Below are 15,200 nucleotides of genomic sequence, written 5' to 3' on the forward strand. Positions count from 1 at the left end.
AGGATTTCAGTTTGACAGGATCATGAACGAGGAATACTACAGAGAAGGATGGCAATGAAGCAAGTTGGAGCTAAATAATATAGTGGAAGAAGGGATTTCTTATATATAAAGAAAAGGGCTATGCAGAAAACACAAAAATAAGAAATGAAAATATTCCACCACAAATTATATAAGAAAAGAAAAGAAGAAGTTAGGCATAATATTTTGAGCAGAGTGATGAACAGACAAACAGAGATGCAGCACACAGATGAATTAATTTAGGGCATTAAATCTTGACTCAATTTTAGTGTACTTTTTATATGAGAATCAAATAACTCAGAATTTTTCTGCCTTCAAAAAGCACATTGACAGACTTGTTTCTTGAATAACCTAATTTCAAATGGAGTGAATTACAAAATCAGAAATCCTCCATAGGCCTCCATACAACTCCTCATGAGCTTCATGCTGACAAAATGGTTTTCAGCTTCTGAGGCAACTGCACCTACATGAGGTCTACTAGAAAAACCTCACTATACAAGACACTTAGCCTCACAAGGAGTCTGGCAAAATGATATTTATTGAATCTTCTTAAATAAGCTCCTAGAAATACATGCACTCTTCACATTATATTTATGCCTGAGCACTACATTCTGAAAAAAAATACCACATTAGCATATTAATTCAGTTTGTGTCATACTTACTAACTTTACTTGCAATTATAGAGAAATTGTACTGTGCTGTGTTTTCTCTGTCCAGTAATTCATTGGTAGCAATGGTTCCTTCAGTAGCATCTATTGTAAAGTAGCTGTCCACATCATTCTTCCAATCGATGAAGTATCTGTATGTGAAAAATATTAAAGTAAGTATATGTAAATGTGCAAAGATTACTCATTTGTCACAGCAGCAGTGTAGCCTTCTCAAGTTTTGTTATTTTTCTCTTTGCAGCTGTTACCATCCTTGCAGGAAAAAGACAATAAGGAATGATTTGTTTATTTCTTTTTTCCAGAGTTGGAATGCTCAAGGGGAAATGGGATATAATGAAAGATTTAGTACTTCTGGTGTTCAGAAGATTTGAAAACTTTGAGGTCCCAAAAAGTTGATCTGCGTCTGTGACCCTGATCACTTACACCAGCCACTTTAGAAAGCACTAGATAGGCTTAGAGGGAAAAGAAGAAAAGGTATGAGAAATAGTGCTTGAGTTATGAACAGCAATGAAGAGTATATCAGATCTGGTCTCTTTACATCCATCTGTAGCTGCACTAGGCTGGACACAACCTCACTGGCTTGCAAAGAGGTGTCCTAGCAGATGTATGCAGGCTGTTGGCACAGTCTACTCAAAGGCCCCTCACCTAAAGGATATTAGCAGGGTCACAGCATGAGGGATGAAGAAGATTATGCATATTCCCACATATATAGGATCAAAAAAAAGCTCTTTGCCTTTGGGAAGAATAGGCACCTTTCACTGGACCTGTGTGGGCAATACCTTTGGGTGTGTTTTTCTTTCTGAAGCCTTTATTTGTCAAGTATGAACACAGAACAGGTTTAAAACTGAAAAATATGTACTCATTTGCCATTTTTCTCTAGCAAGGAATTAATAAAAAGCAGAGATGCACTTGTAAACATAACTGTCTAAAAGCAGTCTGATAACTATCCCAAACCCATTTCCCTTAAAATGCTAATTAATTTGAAAGTCTATTTTCACATTTGATGCTACTGCTTTTAGTCATAACAGAATAATAGTTTTTCTGATGCAGTTTCCACTAGCTAATTTCCTTCTCATTGTTAGTCTTTTCATACCTTGATGGTGTTTCTCAAAAACTAGGCAGGATGAAATTAAGAAAGCTGTTTGTGAGCAGTAGGCAATAAGAACAAAGTGGCACTCAACAAGTACATTAGATCATAAAACCTAGATAACCATTCCTACGACACCTCATTGCATGTAAACCAGTGAGAATAAGAAAAAAAGCTGACATTTCGTTCTCTGATGAGAGTAATTTACGTAATTAATGTATAGAGAATGTAATGATAAACACTGTATTCGTTTACTGCTGTAGAAGCAAGAAATGATAGAAAGGGGTATATGTCATATTCCCAAAGAAAATATCTCTGATTGGAAGTCCAGAATATGAATAGCTCAAAAAGAATAGAACAGTAAAACAGTAAAAGAAAAGGTAGCATACTTGTTCGGAGACATTATTTTAATCAAAATCACCAAAAAAATCCTATCTGTAGATGAAATAGGTTATTTCATCAATTGACAGGGATCATTACCATTTCACCACTTTAACTGAAAAGCTTCAGAAATGGTTTGCTAAAGGCAGCATGTATCCTTTTACACAGTTGAGCAGGCACATTTTCTTGAATATGATAATATTGTCTACCCACATTTGTAATTTCAAACTCATTGTTCAAGATTTGGTTGACATAAAAATTATGAAAAATATATAAGCCATTTATTAGAAATATCATTACCCTAAGATACTCTCTCAGGAGCAGCAAAATTACTCTTTCAGGCTTTGCATGTTTAATAGATTACAATTTCTTCCAAAATGAAATATGCAGCAACACACAGATAAATGAATTCAAAGCATGAGAAAGTAACTTTGCTTTTATTTCCCCTTAGAAAGATTAACTTTGTCTAAGTAACCTGCACATCATAGTATGAACCTATGAAGAAAGTACAGGCCTTAATTCAAAGCACAGTGTAGATGATGGCCTCTTTCACCAGGAGGCTTTGAAACTACAGAAAACATATTAAGTATGAACACTGTTGTGTTTGGAGCTAAAGCATGAATATTTGCAGGATCATAATCTGATAGTCTATCTGCAAGCCTTCACACAGGTGATTAACTTCATGCACAGGCCGAGTATGCCTATTCCTAAAGATAAACAGCAGCAGAACCCAAGTCCACAATAAGCCCTGCAAGACTAGCACTACTAATGCTGATACTAAGAGCAGAATTCCTCATGGCTTCCATGGAAATGGGATCTGTAATAATTGAACAGTTTGATAAAAACAGAACTGTAGCAATTCTTCCAAATCCATTGCCTTCATCTGTGTTAACACTGTGGAAACTATTATGTCATTACTGTTAGCATTGTTAGTATATTTATTTATTTATTTATTTTAACTTTGGCATTTTCCTTAAAGACATCCTTTCCTTCTCTCTCCATGTGCTGCACATATGCTTAAATTAGGGGTGTAAGAGCCAGTTATTTCAGTTTCTCTCATTCTAAGAATCTACAGAAGGAAAAGATGTAGGAGGAAGTGTTAGGGATGGATTGCCTAAAACATATACATTTACAGGAAAAGTTGCAAACAAGCATCCCTTCTTCCTCCTTTCATTGGTTCTCCATGCATAGTACACATGAAAACATATCTAGCAGAAAATCCTCTCACAGACATCTCTTCTGGAAATAGCATTGCTCCCAGGTACCTCAGTAAGTCTATAAAGCTTAATAAAAGAGTGAATGGGGCCCCATCTGGCTGGTCTTCAAATGGGAATTTTTGGGACATCCCAGGGGGAGGTCACTTTTGGCGAAGGTTCTGAAGGAAATGTGGTTTCCTTCTGTAGCCCAAAAGCATTCTTTACACTCTGATGCTCAATGTGAGATTTTTTGTAAATAGAACAGCAACAATTAATATGTTTTGAAGGCCAATGGTATTGCCTGAGCTCTGTCCCCAACATGGAAAGAAAATGCTTTAAAGAACAGAAGAAATAGGAAAAAGGTCTCCAACCAGAAAAATCATTCACTTTCCAGAGATTAATCCAGCTATCTGGGACATAAATCCTGACATTTCTTGTTAGATAGTGATACGAAGAGGAACAGTGTTAAAATACTGGTATTAGGACAGCTGTCTACATCTTCCAGTCATGGTCTAGCAGTTTGAAGAACTGAGGTTGGTTTGTTTGACTGCTCAGAGTGCCTGCCGTAGATCATTGACAACTGCACTAATCTCAAGAGGCATTTTCGTCCTTGGAAAGTTAGGGAGAACTTATTTGTTGACACAGCAGTATTATTTTTCAGCAGTACTATTTTTCCAAAGCCCCTGAACAAGCCAGCCTGGCAGGTCTGAGTACCAAACATTAATATAGTTCATATTCACTGACAGGGAAGAAACTTTGAATTATATGTCTCCCTGAATATTCTCCCTAGCAGAGAACTGTATTCCAGATTATGCTATTGAAGGCAGGGAGAGTGTGGAATGATGTACCTTTGCTAATGTTGTCTGAGTTTTCTCAAGAATACCTGCATTTGAACAGGTATGGTAGAAGAGACAGAATGGAAATATTTGGTTTAAAAATGATAAGGTTCAAGCCTGTAGGGCTCATCCAGAACATTTGAAAACACAGACTGCCTTCTTAGGAGCTCCAAGAATTATGGGCATTCACCTTGGCTAAATGGTGAGACTGTGTGTCCCTTATGTGGTGAGCGCACTCCCCTGAAGGAGGGTTCATACCCTCTTGAAGAGTGGAGGACAGTAAGGAAGACTGTTTTGACTCTAACTGCAGCACAAAAGATGGTAGAGTGCTTGATGAAGTGCTATTGAATATGTTGAGTGACAGCAGGTCATCCTTGTGAGGATAACAGGAACTCTGAGCCATTGAGCAGACAACTGTACTTGCTTCAGACTGTTGTACCATGAATAAAAGAACTGGACAGCTGTCCTGCTGCTTCTATAGAAATATGCATGACAACACGGACAACATGCTCAGAAGGAATGGGATGTAGCAGGATGCTAAGGAGGTTGTGAAGCTTAGGACTTGACTTGTATTTTTTTTTGCCTTAAAAAGCAGGGGGGAGAGACTTCCCCTGACTAGCACAGGCGTCACTTTCATGGCAACAGTAGGGGTGCATCCTCATTAAAAGTTTATAAGTTTTGTCAAAGTCTTTTGTTGTTTTGTCTTAATAGACACAGCAGCGGTGACACAATGCAACAGAGGAATCATATAATAGCACGTTAACAATGTACATCATATTGCAATCTTAGTTTCTCTCTGGCTTGTTTTTTTTTATAATGCTTAAGCAGAAAGCAGAGTATGCATCTGTGTGCCTATGCATTGGCCCATAATGGGGATTTCACCAGATGCTCCCAGCACTCTCAGGTCTTCTTCTGAAGAGGATGTCATAAATGTAGAGAAAGTAAAACTAGCAGGGAATCAAGTGGTACCAGAAAAATTTCCACGATGTTGATATGGTGAAAGCTGAGTCATATTAAGTGCTCTCTTGTGCATTCCTAGTCCAGAGGCACCCCAGTGTATTTATCCTTGCTTAAATGTTCATGTAGCTGACAGCTACATCCATCCATGTCTCAGACAAGCAGCTTTGACATAATTTTAAACTGAAAGATCTCAAAGACTAAAAAAATAGGCAGACTCATAATACCTTGCCCATATATACCTATACCTCCTAAAAACGAAGAGCACAAGCAGGCCTGTGTAACTCTGCCATATCACTGCCAGTGAGACACAGAAGTACTTATGAATCTGGAGAAAAAAATATTTGTCTCCAGAAATTTTCTTTTTGATACTGGAACTAAAAGATTAATAGATGGAGCCTTTGGTTAAATTCTGAATATCTGAAATGGAATATGCAGTTCTTAAACCTTTTTCATGATATTATGATCATGTAATTTAATGAGCAGGCTAAGAGGAAGAGAAGTTAGAGGAAGCAAGTTGGAGGGAAGCAAGTTAGAAGAAGAGAAGATTGCTTTAAAGCTAGGCTAGGAGGATCAAGACCAAATGCCAAAGAAGTAAAATGCAAGGAGTGACCTCAAAGAGTGCTAAAACACCGACAATAGGTAGGGTGCAGTGATGGTAAGCGTGGTAAGCGTGAGAAGAGCTCTGATCTCCCCAAGATTACTCCTGACAGTAACAGCAAAGACACCCTTCATATGGCAAGCAGGGAAAGGAAGCGTGGATCATGTTCCTAGAGGCACTGCTATGCTAAAGGCACTGAGACCAAATTTGCTCCTGCTGCAACAGCATGCATACAGAAAATAATCTGAAGGATTAAAGCACATTATTCAATAGGAATTGGCATGAAAATGGAAAGGAATAATACAATTCAGTGAGAAGTAACACATTTAACATTTAATTATTGGCTTTCACTATTGTTTTATTGTACCATATATAGGGACCAGTAGTTGCAACCAGGCTCCTAAAAGAAAAGGGGAAAAAAAAATAGAGGGGGACATTTCTTCAATTTTTATATTTGATACAGAGTTGTCCCACATCATCTGTTCTACACCAGGATAAACATTCTTGTCTGTATTTCAATTGCTATTGTGAAATTGTATCTTAAGGAGACCCAGATGGTGAATCAAAGAAAACAAATATCATAAATTTTCTGTGCAGACTCTGAATGATTTGACTGTCAGTCCAAGTTTAGAAAGCATCTCATTACTTCAACTAAAGCATGTCAAACCCAAGCACTGAACGAAGAATTGAAGATTTGAGAAAATTCTTGATGCAGTGGGATAAAAAGAAGTGTAATTTCGAAGAGAAAGTAAGTTCTCAACTATGCTTTTCCATGCATAATTTTTTCTAATTTCAAATATTTACTTAATACCTTTCCCTGTAACTGAATGAAATTGGAAAAAAATCCTTCCTTTCTGTAGTTTCTTGAATGACTGGGCTCTTTTAGAGTTTAATTTCACTTCTTTTGGGTCACCAGTCCCTTCTGATCTTCCCCAAGAACTTCATCCTTGCCCAGCCACTGGGAAAAGGGAAAGCCCCTATGACTGGTCAGTGGAGGGAGGAGAAGGTGCCTGCAGCCCTCAGAAAGTGCTTCTGTCTCCTTGAAGATGCTTGAGGCAGTGGTTGTGATGCAGGTCTCGATTTCAGTCAACTCAGTCAACTGAAGTAAAGGCAAATTTCTTGATCCAGGCTGAATAATTGATGTATTTTGGTGTTTGAAATTGTTTTAATGTTACCCACTTGAGAGGTTTCGGATTGACTGCTTTGAGAGAACTACTGAAAGTAGTTCTGTTAATAATGAGAAAATGAGCAATATGTATGAAATGTAATATTTGCAAATTAGCTACTCTGCACTATGAACCTTAAATGATTAAGAAAATGAAAGGATTTACAGAAAAACAGACTTTTTCTGCTTTCAGGGAGAAAGATTATGGGAAGAAATAGGAACAACCATAAGGCAAAGATAAAGATGACATTAAAAGGATAAATAACCTGGTATTTTTTCTCCTTTAAGTGAAGACTATATTTTGTATTATGTAAAATATCAGATCGATTGTCCATGGACCTCAGAGATAATTGAGACTGACTAAGAACATATGGACTTAAGTGATTCGTCTTCTTCTTATTAAATTGCTTAGGGTCTCATTGCTAGAAGTACCCTCAAGTTAAAAAAAGGAGTGCAAATATAAGCTCAACACAGCCAAAATTAGGTATTTGAAGGTTAATGGCTTCTAGTCATTGTGCCTTCATGCTCAATAAACATTTCCTCAAAAATTCCTATTGATTTTTTTTTAGTTTGAGAGAGAAATAACCTGGTTGATAGAGGTGCTTTATAAAAATATCTCAACTTTTCTCAACTCACACATAGCTGATGTCAAGTACATTCCTTACTCTGATACCTAGTGACTTAAAACATTGTCTTTTTTAAGAAAAATGTTACAAAGAAAGGTAAGAGATGAAATAACACATTTCTGTAATGTGACAGATCACTATTTGTGTATGTAACCTTTATTTGTTTAAATTTATTCACTTTAAGGTTTATTTAAATATTGATCTTCAGGTAAACAAAATTCAGAGTCCATACTAGCTTGGGATAGTTAAATACCGCCTATCATATCAGAAATAATAAGCAGCAACCTAAAACAATTAGAAACATAAATGACAGCTTACAGGATTCAGTTGGGTATTGTGATCAGTTATGATTTTCTTGTAAATCCAATATATATATATATATATTTAAATGAAAGATGAAAGAAACATTAACACAGAAGTGGCAAAAGGGCTGAGGGACTGGAAGAATACAAATCAGATTTTAGGTGTGATTTGACTACCTGAAGGCAAAAAGAAATTTTCATTAGTAGAATAATCATATGCCCTGGCTTGAAATTATTAGATCTCTTCATAATAACTGGATGTCGTGAATATGACACCTCTATGAAAGAATTTTCTTCTTGGCATCATGTCACTTGATAAATATAAAAAAATTGGAGGAAATTTACAGAAAAGCAAGAAAATTTTCTTTGGCCTAGGAATTCTGAGTTATAAGGAAAGATTAAAAGAACTAGCATATGTTTAGCTTGGATAAGAGATGAAAAGAGGGAGACATGATAATGGCCTACAGATAACTGAAGAGCTTAAACACCGAAAAAGGAAAGGTAGAATTTGTCCAGCACAGAGAAGTGGAAGGGCAAAACTATTTATGTTATGCAGCACTATCTTTCTGTCAGCATACTATGCTGCACAAAAGAGGAATGACATGAGTTCTGTCACTTGGTATTAGAAAGCCAAACTGCGTAATGTAACAGAAACCGGAATAAAGGAAATTTCTAGAAAGATGCACTAAATAATCCTATTAGTCCCCGTAATACTAAACTCTGCTAAATATAAAACAGTATCATCATGCCAATCAAAAAGTGCAGTTCCAAATATTTTAAAATATAATAACAACAGGTTTTTCATTTTTTATAAGATTGCAGTTATTAACAAGTAGGAAAACAGAAAAATCACTCCTACACTGAGAAACAAGAAATTCAGACTTCAAGTCAAGCCTGAAAGAGATTAAAAAGTTGGAGAATATGATGTGTTGAACAACGTATCTTCCAAAATCCCATTCTGCTAGCGAAATTTCCTGCCTGCAATTGTAAATCCATTCATGGAGTTACCATTGTTTAAAACCTATCATATTTACATGCATAAATATGTGAAACACTAAGTCAGGTCTTTATTGCTCTTCTTAAATGTAAGTGCTAAACTCTTCTGTTGATTACTGTATCTTCCATTGCAGTTAAGAATAAGGAGTTATTGCCATGATTTTACTAAAGGTGCAATGAAGAATTCTTGAAATGAGTTCCCTGTAGACCATGCGTGCTTAAAGAATCCATTAAGTTCAAACAACTATAATTAAATGTAACAAAACATTTTATTCTCCTGTGCTAAAAGATACAGTCATCTGAGTTACTTGCTTTTAGGGCTAAATAGGATAGTTAAATTTCCAAAGTCTTTCTCAGGGCTGCAGCACTTGTATCAGTATTAAGTTACTTTAGTTTCTTTTTCATACCTTCTTTTGATCTAAAGATTACCCTTGCTTCTGATTCTTGTGATTTTCTATTGCTTGAAAATTACTTGTCTCATGCAGTTTTACAAGAGCAAAAATGTTAAGCAATCTTTTTTCTCCTCTGTGCAGCATGATAGTATGAAATAAGGTGTAATGTACTACTTGCCCAACAGGAGCAGACTGCCTTTGCATATCATTCACATTGTCCTGTGCTAGTAGAACCACAATATTTTGGAAGTGCCCCTTACACTGTACAACCCAGCAACTAATGTGCATACACAGTATTATTCACAAAATATATGAAATATTTTAGATTTAAAAAAATAAAAGTACTTGTTATTGAATAAATTCTGTTAACATAAAAATATTCTAAAAACAAATTCTTAATATAATGAAAATAAATAGGACCTCCCTTGTGCAGAACTTCCAGTTTTAATATCCAGGTTTAATACTGGGATATTCTTCTTGGAGGAAGTAAATGCAATCAAATTTTGCCAATTATCACATAAAAACATCATCTAATATATTCATACTAAGAGTTATTAGAAAAATCTGATTCTAACAATAGCAAAATAACATTTGAAGTTTTGTTGTAAAATTTTCTGTTGTTAACCAAAAAATGTAAAGGACATGGTAATGTTCCTAAGTGGCAGATGCCGTTCTGCCAGGTTGCCTTTTTTTTGTTTGTACGTTTATATGTTTTAAATAATTTAATAAACCATCTCCCTTAATGGGAGCAGAAACTTTCTGTACCTTTGCTGAATATCTTTAGAACACTGCTGAGGTGTTAGAGGTCGAACAGATGGAAACTTTCACTGGTTTGTTGTCAGAGCATATCCTTTTGGTAATCTCATGGATACCAGCTGGATCTCAGAATAAGCCTACCCATGCCAATACATAATAATATCAAATACTTTTTTGGTTTTTCAAGGGGGATACTAGAAATGGACGGAAAAAAACATAAACAAGCAAAAAAACATAAAAGCTCAACAGAAAAAAAATCAGCTTTAGCTGAACTGTGAAAAGTAACCAGCACCTCCATTCACTATTATCTAACTATTGCCATTAAACTTTCATATGACATTTCTCCTAAGTGACCCAGATAGACACAGTCATAGAAGGACCTCTGCTGCTGTTCCAGGTTAAGTGTTTATCCTCTATCCTGACCTCCCTTCCTGTTTCCAATCAGTTCTAGTCTTGTAGTTCTCCTAAACGTGATTTCTTTTTCAAATGGAAAGGGGCAGTTTGTAAAGTAGTTTGGTTTCAGCTGCTTTCTAACCTAAGCTGTTTCACACATTGAGTCACTGGTCAGTCGCACTTGCCGAACTGATATCGAAAACTGTCTCAAGTGTGATGCTAAGAAATTAATGTCTCAATGTTGCATATTCAGATGCAACCAAAAATGAGCAACCAGTGTAGTTGCTTTACTGTCGTATAATAAAACAAAACCAACAGGGTGAGCATAGGTAGAAAGGTCTTAGTGGCATTGCTTTGTTCCAAGATATCAAAAACTAGAGGTGCCTGTGTGGTGATGGATGTGGTGTGGNAATTGTCTTTATATGACATCACACTTTCCACACCTAAAAATAAATACAGACCCCAATTTACTAACATATTAAAATGTTTCTGTCAGTTTTACAATTATTTTTGTTTCAGCATTTCAATCAAATCCCCATATTTCTTTATGATTTTGTAGGTATTTTCAAAGGCACTTAGCACTGATGTAAAGTTGTTACAAATGTTCAGGCTGAGTGGTTTTTGAAGATCTCATTGAGGTAATGTATCTAGTCTTTTAGATAGGAGAGTTTTGTATTAATTAAAATATTTGGGCTTAAAAAGGAGAGAATTTTGGGATTCTTTTGACAGAAGCCAAAACAAGATGTTGTCTCTGTCCCCTTTTCCAAAGGAGTTCAGCAGTATAATTTCTCAGACTGATATCCTGTGTGCTGCACCCTAGCCTTCCAACAACGAGTCTTGTCTATACTGGACATCAGGTAGTGATGCTTAAGAGAAGGACTGAGGAGTTGTTACGAACGCTTCTTGTCAGTGTTCCGTTCGTATAATTTTCATGCCTTTCATACAGCATTTGGTCTCCCACATGAAAAAATAACAGTTTGAGTCTTCTGCATAGTACTTGACTGGGTTCACAGTGGCTTCATACTTGCGTGCTTTTAATCAGGAGGTTGAAGGGTTAGTGATTTTAGCAGTCAGTAGCTTACCTGATCTGGAATGAGTAGTATCAGTGCAAATAAATTATACTTTGCTCCTTTGGAGAAAATCAACCATTATACCAAATTAATTGACAGGAAAGCATTGGCTGCAGACAGCCAGACTAATGATGGGTCAGAGTCAAGTGAGGGAAGCTGTTAAACTTTTCATAAGCCTTATAAATCTTACATAAGAATTTTAGTAAAACACTCTAGGTAATACAGAAATTAAAATGTGCTGCAGCTCAGTTATCATCCCTTCCAAACTGCCAGTTCTGCCTGTCTACAAGTTCCTGTGATTTCTCTTCCCTCTGCTTTTAAAGGTTTTGTTCATTTCCTTATCAAACCCTCCAGTCAGCTCCATTGTCTGCTCTGCATTTCTCATTACCAGCTGAGTATCTTATCAAAAGCTGTTGTCATTTGGAAAATGCATTGTTTTTATTCAGTCTCAACATCATTTTTTCTGCCTCATTGAGCAGGCAGAACTGCAAGACAGGCAGAGGGAAAACTTTGTCCTGTAGTTTAATTAAGTCTCAGTTATTTGGACTGTGAGCAGCAGCAGAAGTCACATTGGACTTAACCCCCTCATTCCAGGCTTAGCAGTCAATACTGCTATGGTGAGAAACAGTAGAGTACTTTCTCTACCAGCACCACAAATTGTAGACCCCGAACACCATTTCACCCTAATCTTGAAAGGTATACTTTTGCCCTCTGCACTGCTGCCCATGGTCTGTTCTTTCGATCTTCATCCTGCCAATAGCATGAAGAACCTGCACTCACCAAGGCACCCAGGCAATGGAGAGCACATCTCACATTTTGTAAAGAGGAGAGCAGGGCTCCTTTTTTGCTGATTTTAGGTGGGGAAAGGGCATGCTGAGATGGATGTCTGGATGACTATCAGTATCTCTACAAATGGGCAGAGTATAGACGACAGAGCAAATAATTCTGAGTGAATATCTCAACCCTTAAGAAAGCTGAGAGGGGGAAAGCAGATGCAATGACTCCATCAGATAGTCAGCCTCAGTAGAAGTTTAAACTATTTTGCACTTGGGTGCATCTGACCCAAACACCACAGAATAAGACAGAGATGCTTTCTGAGCCTCTGCTCCTACACCTGGCCTGTAATTCTTCGCCTGATAAACTGTGAAGGCAATAAGTAGCATAGATACTATGGAGGACAGCTGGCCTACTGGCATATATTCAATAGGAATAATATTTGATTGTTTTCTTTTGCATCATGCAAATATTAGCTCTGTTCTATGTCTTCTGGATATCAAAATCTGAACAAATATTTTATATTTTTACCCATTAAAAAAGCTGAAGTAAAATGCTGATGCTGAGACAATCAAAGGAAAAAACAAATAAAGTAATCATGCTGACTCTAGAGAAAACTGCGGCACACAGTAAAAGATTTACTGCTTGCTTAGATCATCAGCTGGGACTCACTTGGATTATCAGCTGCATCTGCAGGAGGAAACACTGAAGTCAGGAATTGGAGGCTTCATTGTGCTGCTTTGAATCTGGTTTGATGAAGCACTTATAAAATAAGAGATTATTTAGGATGTTTCTGATGCTGCAGGAGCTGCTGCATTTTCCTCTTTTGTTTCTCCTCCCCAATCCTCTGCATGTACCAAGGAACGCAGAATCTGCAGAGATCAGTGTAAGTATGAAGTCACCTTTTCAAAGGTTTTATGGATTTCATGAGGGCAGCACGTTGCAGTCAGAAATTTGAATACCAACAGAAAAGGAACTGCTAGGATAAGCAGAAAACCTTGGGCCACAGAGGCTGGTGAAAAAACCATCATCTAAAAGACCAGACAAGATCCATTGTCCTGATCTCCCCCAGAAGGATGCAGAGAGACTTAGCATGATACTATCAGATATCCCATTCCCCAAAACGTAAATACTTTATCCCAGAGAAACGTAAATCCATTTTTCCCCTTATGTCACCTCTGTTACTGGAAATGCTAATAGATTGTGGGAACCCCTGTTTGGAATAACCCTTCATTAATATATAAACCTCCAAGACTTAAATAGCACTTGCATGTTCAATAAATCGTTCTAGTTTTTGCCTCTATATCTGGGATTGTGATAGCTTTATTAGACCGTTACAGTAGCAGGAAAATTTGCAGAATAGGCACCTCCTTGCTCTTATCTGCCTGCTGATGGTCTGACCTGAGCCACATCATGTCCCAGCATTTGCCTCTAAAATTGGCTCCTCTCTCCTCCTATCTGAGGTGGAATTTCTGTACTTTGTTTCCTTTGCAATATTTTCAGATTTATTTCCTAATATAGTCTGTTACTATAACTCTGTAGACTTAATATATAAGTGAATGCTGATAGCAGTCTTTTTAGCCATCACAGATGATCCTCTGCCATTATTTGCCACACACTCTGTTCCAGTTTACTAAAGAGGGATGATGCAGAATCACAGAAGGGTGGAGGATGACAGAAAACTCTGGAAGTTTTCTGATTCAAACCCCCTGATCAAGGAGATACACCTAGAGCAAGTTGCCCCAGACCATATCCAAATATTCTTTTAGTATCTCCAGAGACAGACTCCACTGCTTCCCTGGGATGCCTTGCCACTGCTTGGTCACCCTCTCAGCAAAGGAAGAGTTTCCTGTTCCTGATGTTCAGAGGAAAACTCCAGTTTTGGTTTGTGCCCATTGCCTATTGTTCTGTCCCTGGGCACACTGAGAGGAGGCTGTCTCCATCTGCTTGGTACCCTTCCTTGAAGTGCTCTTATGTGTGCTATTAAGTGCATTTATATGCACTAAGACCCTCCTGAGCTTTCTCTTCTATGGGCTGAACAGTTCCAGCTCTCTCAGCCTTTCCTCAAAGAAGAAATACTCCAGTCCCTTCATCATCTTCTTGGCCCTTTTCTGGGCTCCTCACAGTATGCTCATGTCTTTCTTGTACTGAGAAGCCCAGAACTGGACACAATAAAAGTAGAAATATCTAAGTTTGTATCTACAGTCAGAATGTGACTGAAACATCCAAACACATAGATCCCAAAAACTGTATAACTCTCAAAACCCCTGTTGTGTAAACTTCATTTACAAGCCTGACAGCAAAGAAAAAAAAAACAACAAATATATAAGAAATTCTATATGCAACCATTATTTAAATATAATGGCTTCAGGATCGACTTTGTGTACCAATGTGCAGAATAACCAACTAACATGTAGCATATAACTTTTTCTTAGACATAGTTTTTAGTTCTGACCCCTCATAATTCTCTTAGTGTCAAGCCCTGAGAGGTTCACTGATTGAGATAATATGGTTACAGCCATTAAAGCTCTGTTTTAATCTCACAGTTGCTTTCTAGAATGCTTGAGAAATCCATTGCTGGTGAAATTTGGAATAAGACTTCTTGATCAAAAATCAGAAAGACTATTATTTGAGGTAAAGTAAAATTACAGTGTGTGCCTTGGGGATGAGAACTGGCTTTGTAAAATCACATCACTAGTGGTAAAAGTACTGTGAAGTAAACCCAGAACTATTATGGCCATATTGTTCCTTTCCACTCACTTTAGCTACCTAGCTGTTCTGAATTGATTTGAAAGCTTCCCCTGCCAAGTTATTCTTTGCCTTGGATCTCAATGCATGCTTGATTTTCAGTATCCATTTCCCTCCCAAACAGGCTACTCACAGAAAGCTTCAGTCCATAAACTTCTTGGGTCTACACGTCTATTTTAGTTCAATCTCCTGACTGATGTTTTATAGTGTAATATGACTGCATATGCCAACCGAAGA

The 15,200-nt window shown here is 37.2% G+C and overlaps 1 protein-coding gene across 1 annotated transcript in view; it reads right to left on the minus strand.

The window, feature by feature from the left end:
- Positions 1 to 15,200, minus strand: part of CDH12 (cadherin 12) — a 529,677-nt gene that overhangs the window by 16,505 nt on the left and 497,972 nt on the right. Inside the window, exon 10 of the mRNA XM_017809416.1 lies at positions 681 to 817. Within this exon, the coding sequence (XP_017664905.1) occupies positions 681 to 817 (137 nt within the window). The remainder of the gene's footprint in view (positions 1 to 680; positions 818 to 15,200) is intronic.

The sequence above is a fragment of the Lepidothrix coronata genome, unplaced genomic scaffold (assembly GCF_001604755.1).
Source record: "Lepidothrix coronata isolate B3197 unplaced genomic scaffold, Lepidothrix_coronata-1.0 Scaffold26, whole genome shotgun sequence".
Classification (NCBI taxonomy): domain Eukaryota; kingdom Metazoa; phylum Chordata; class Aves; order Passeriformes; family Pipridae; genus Lepidothrix; species Lepidothrix coronata.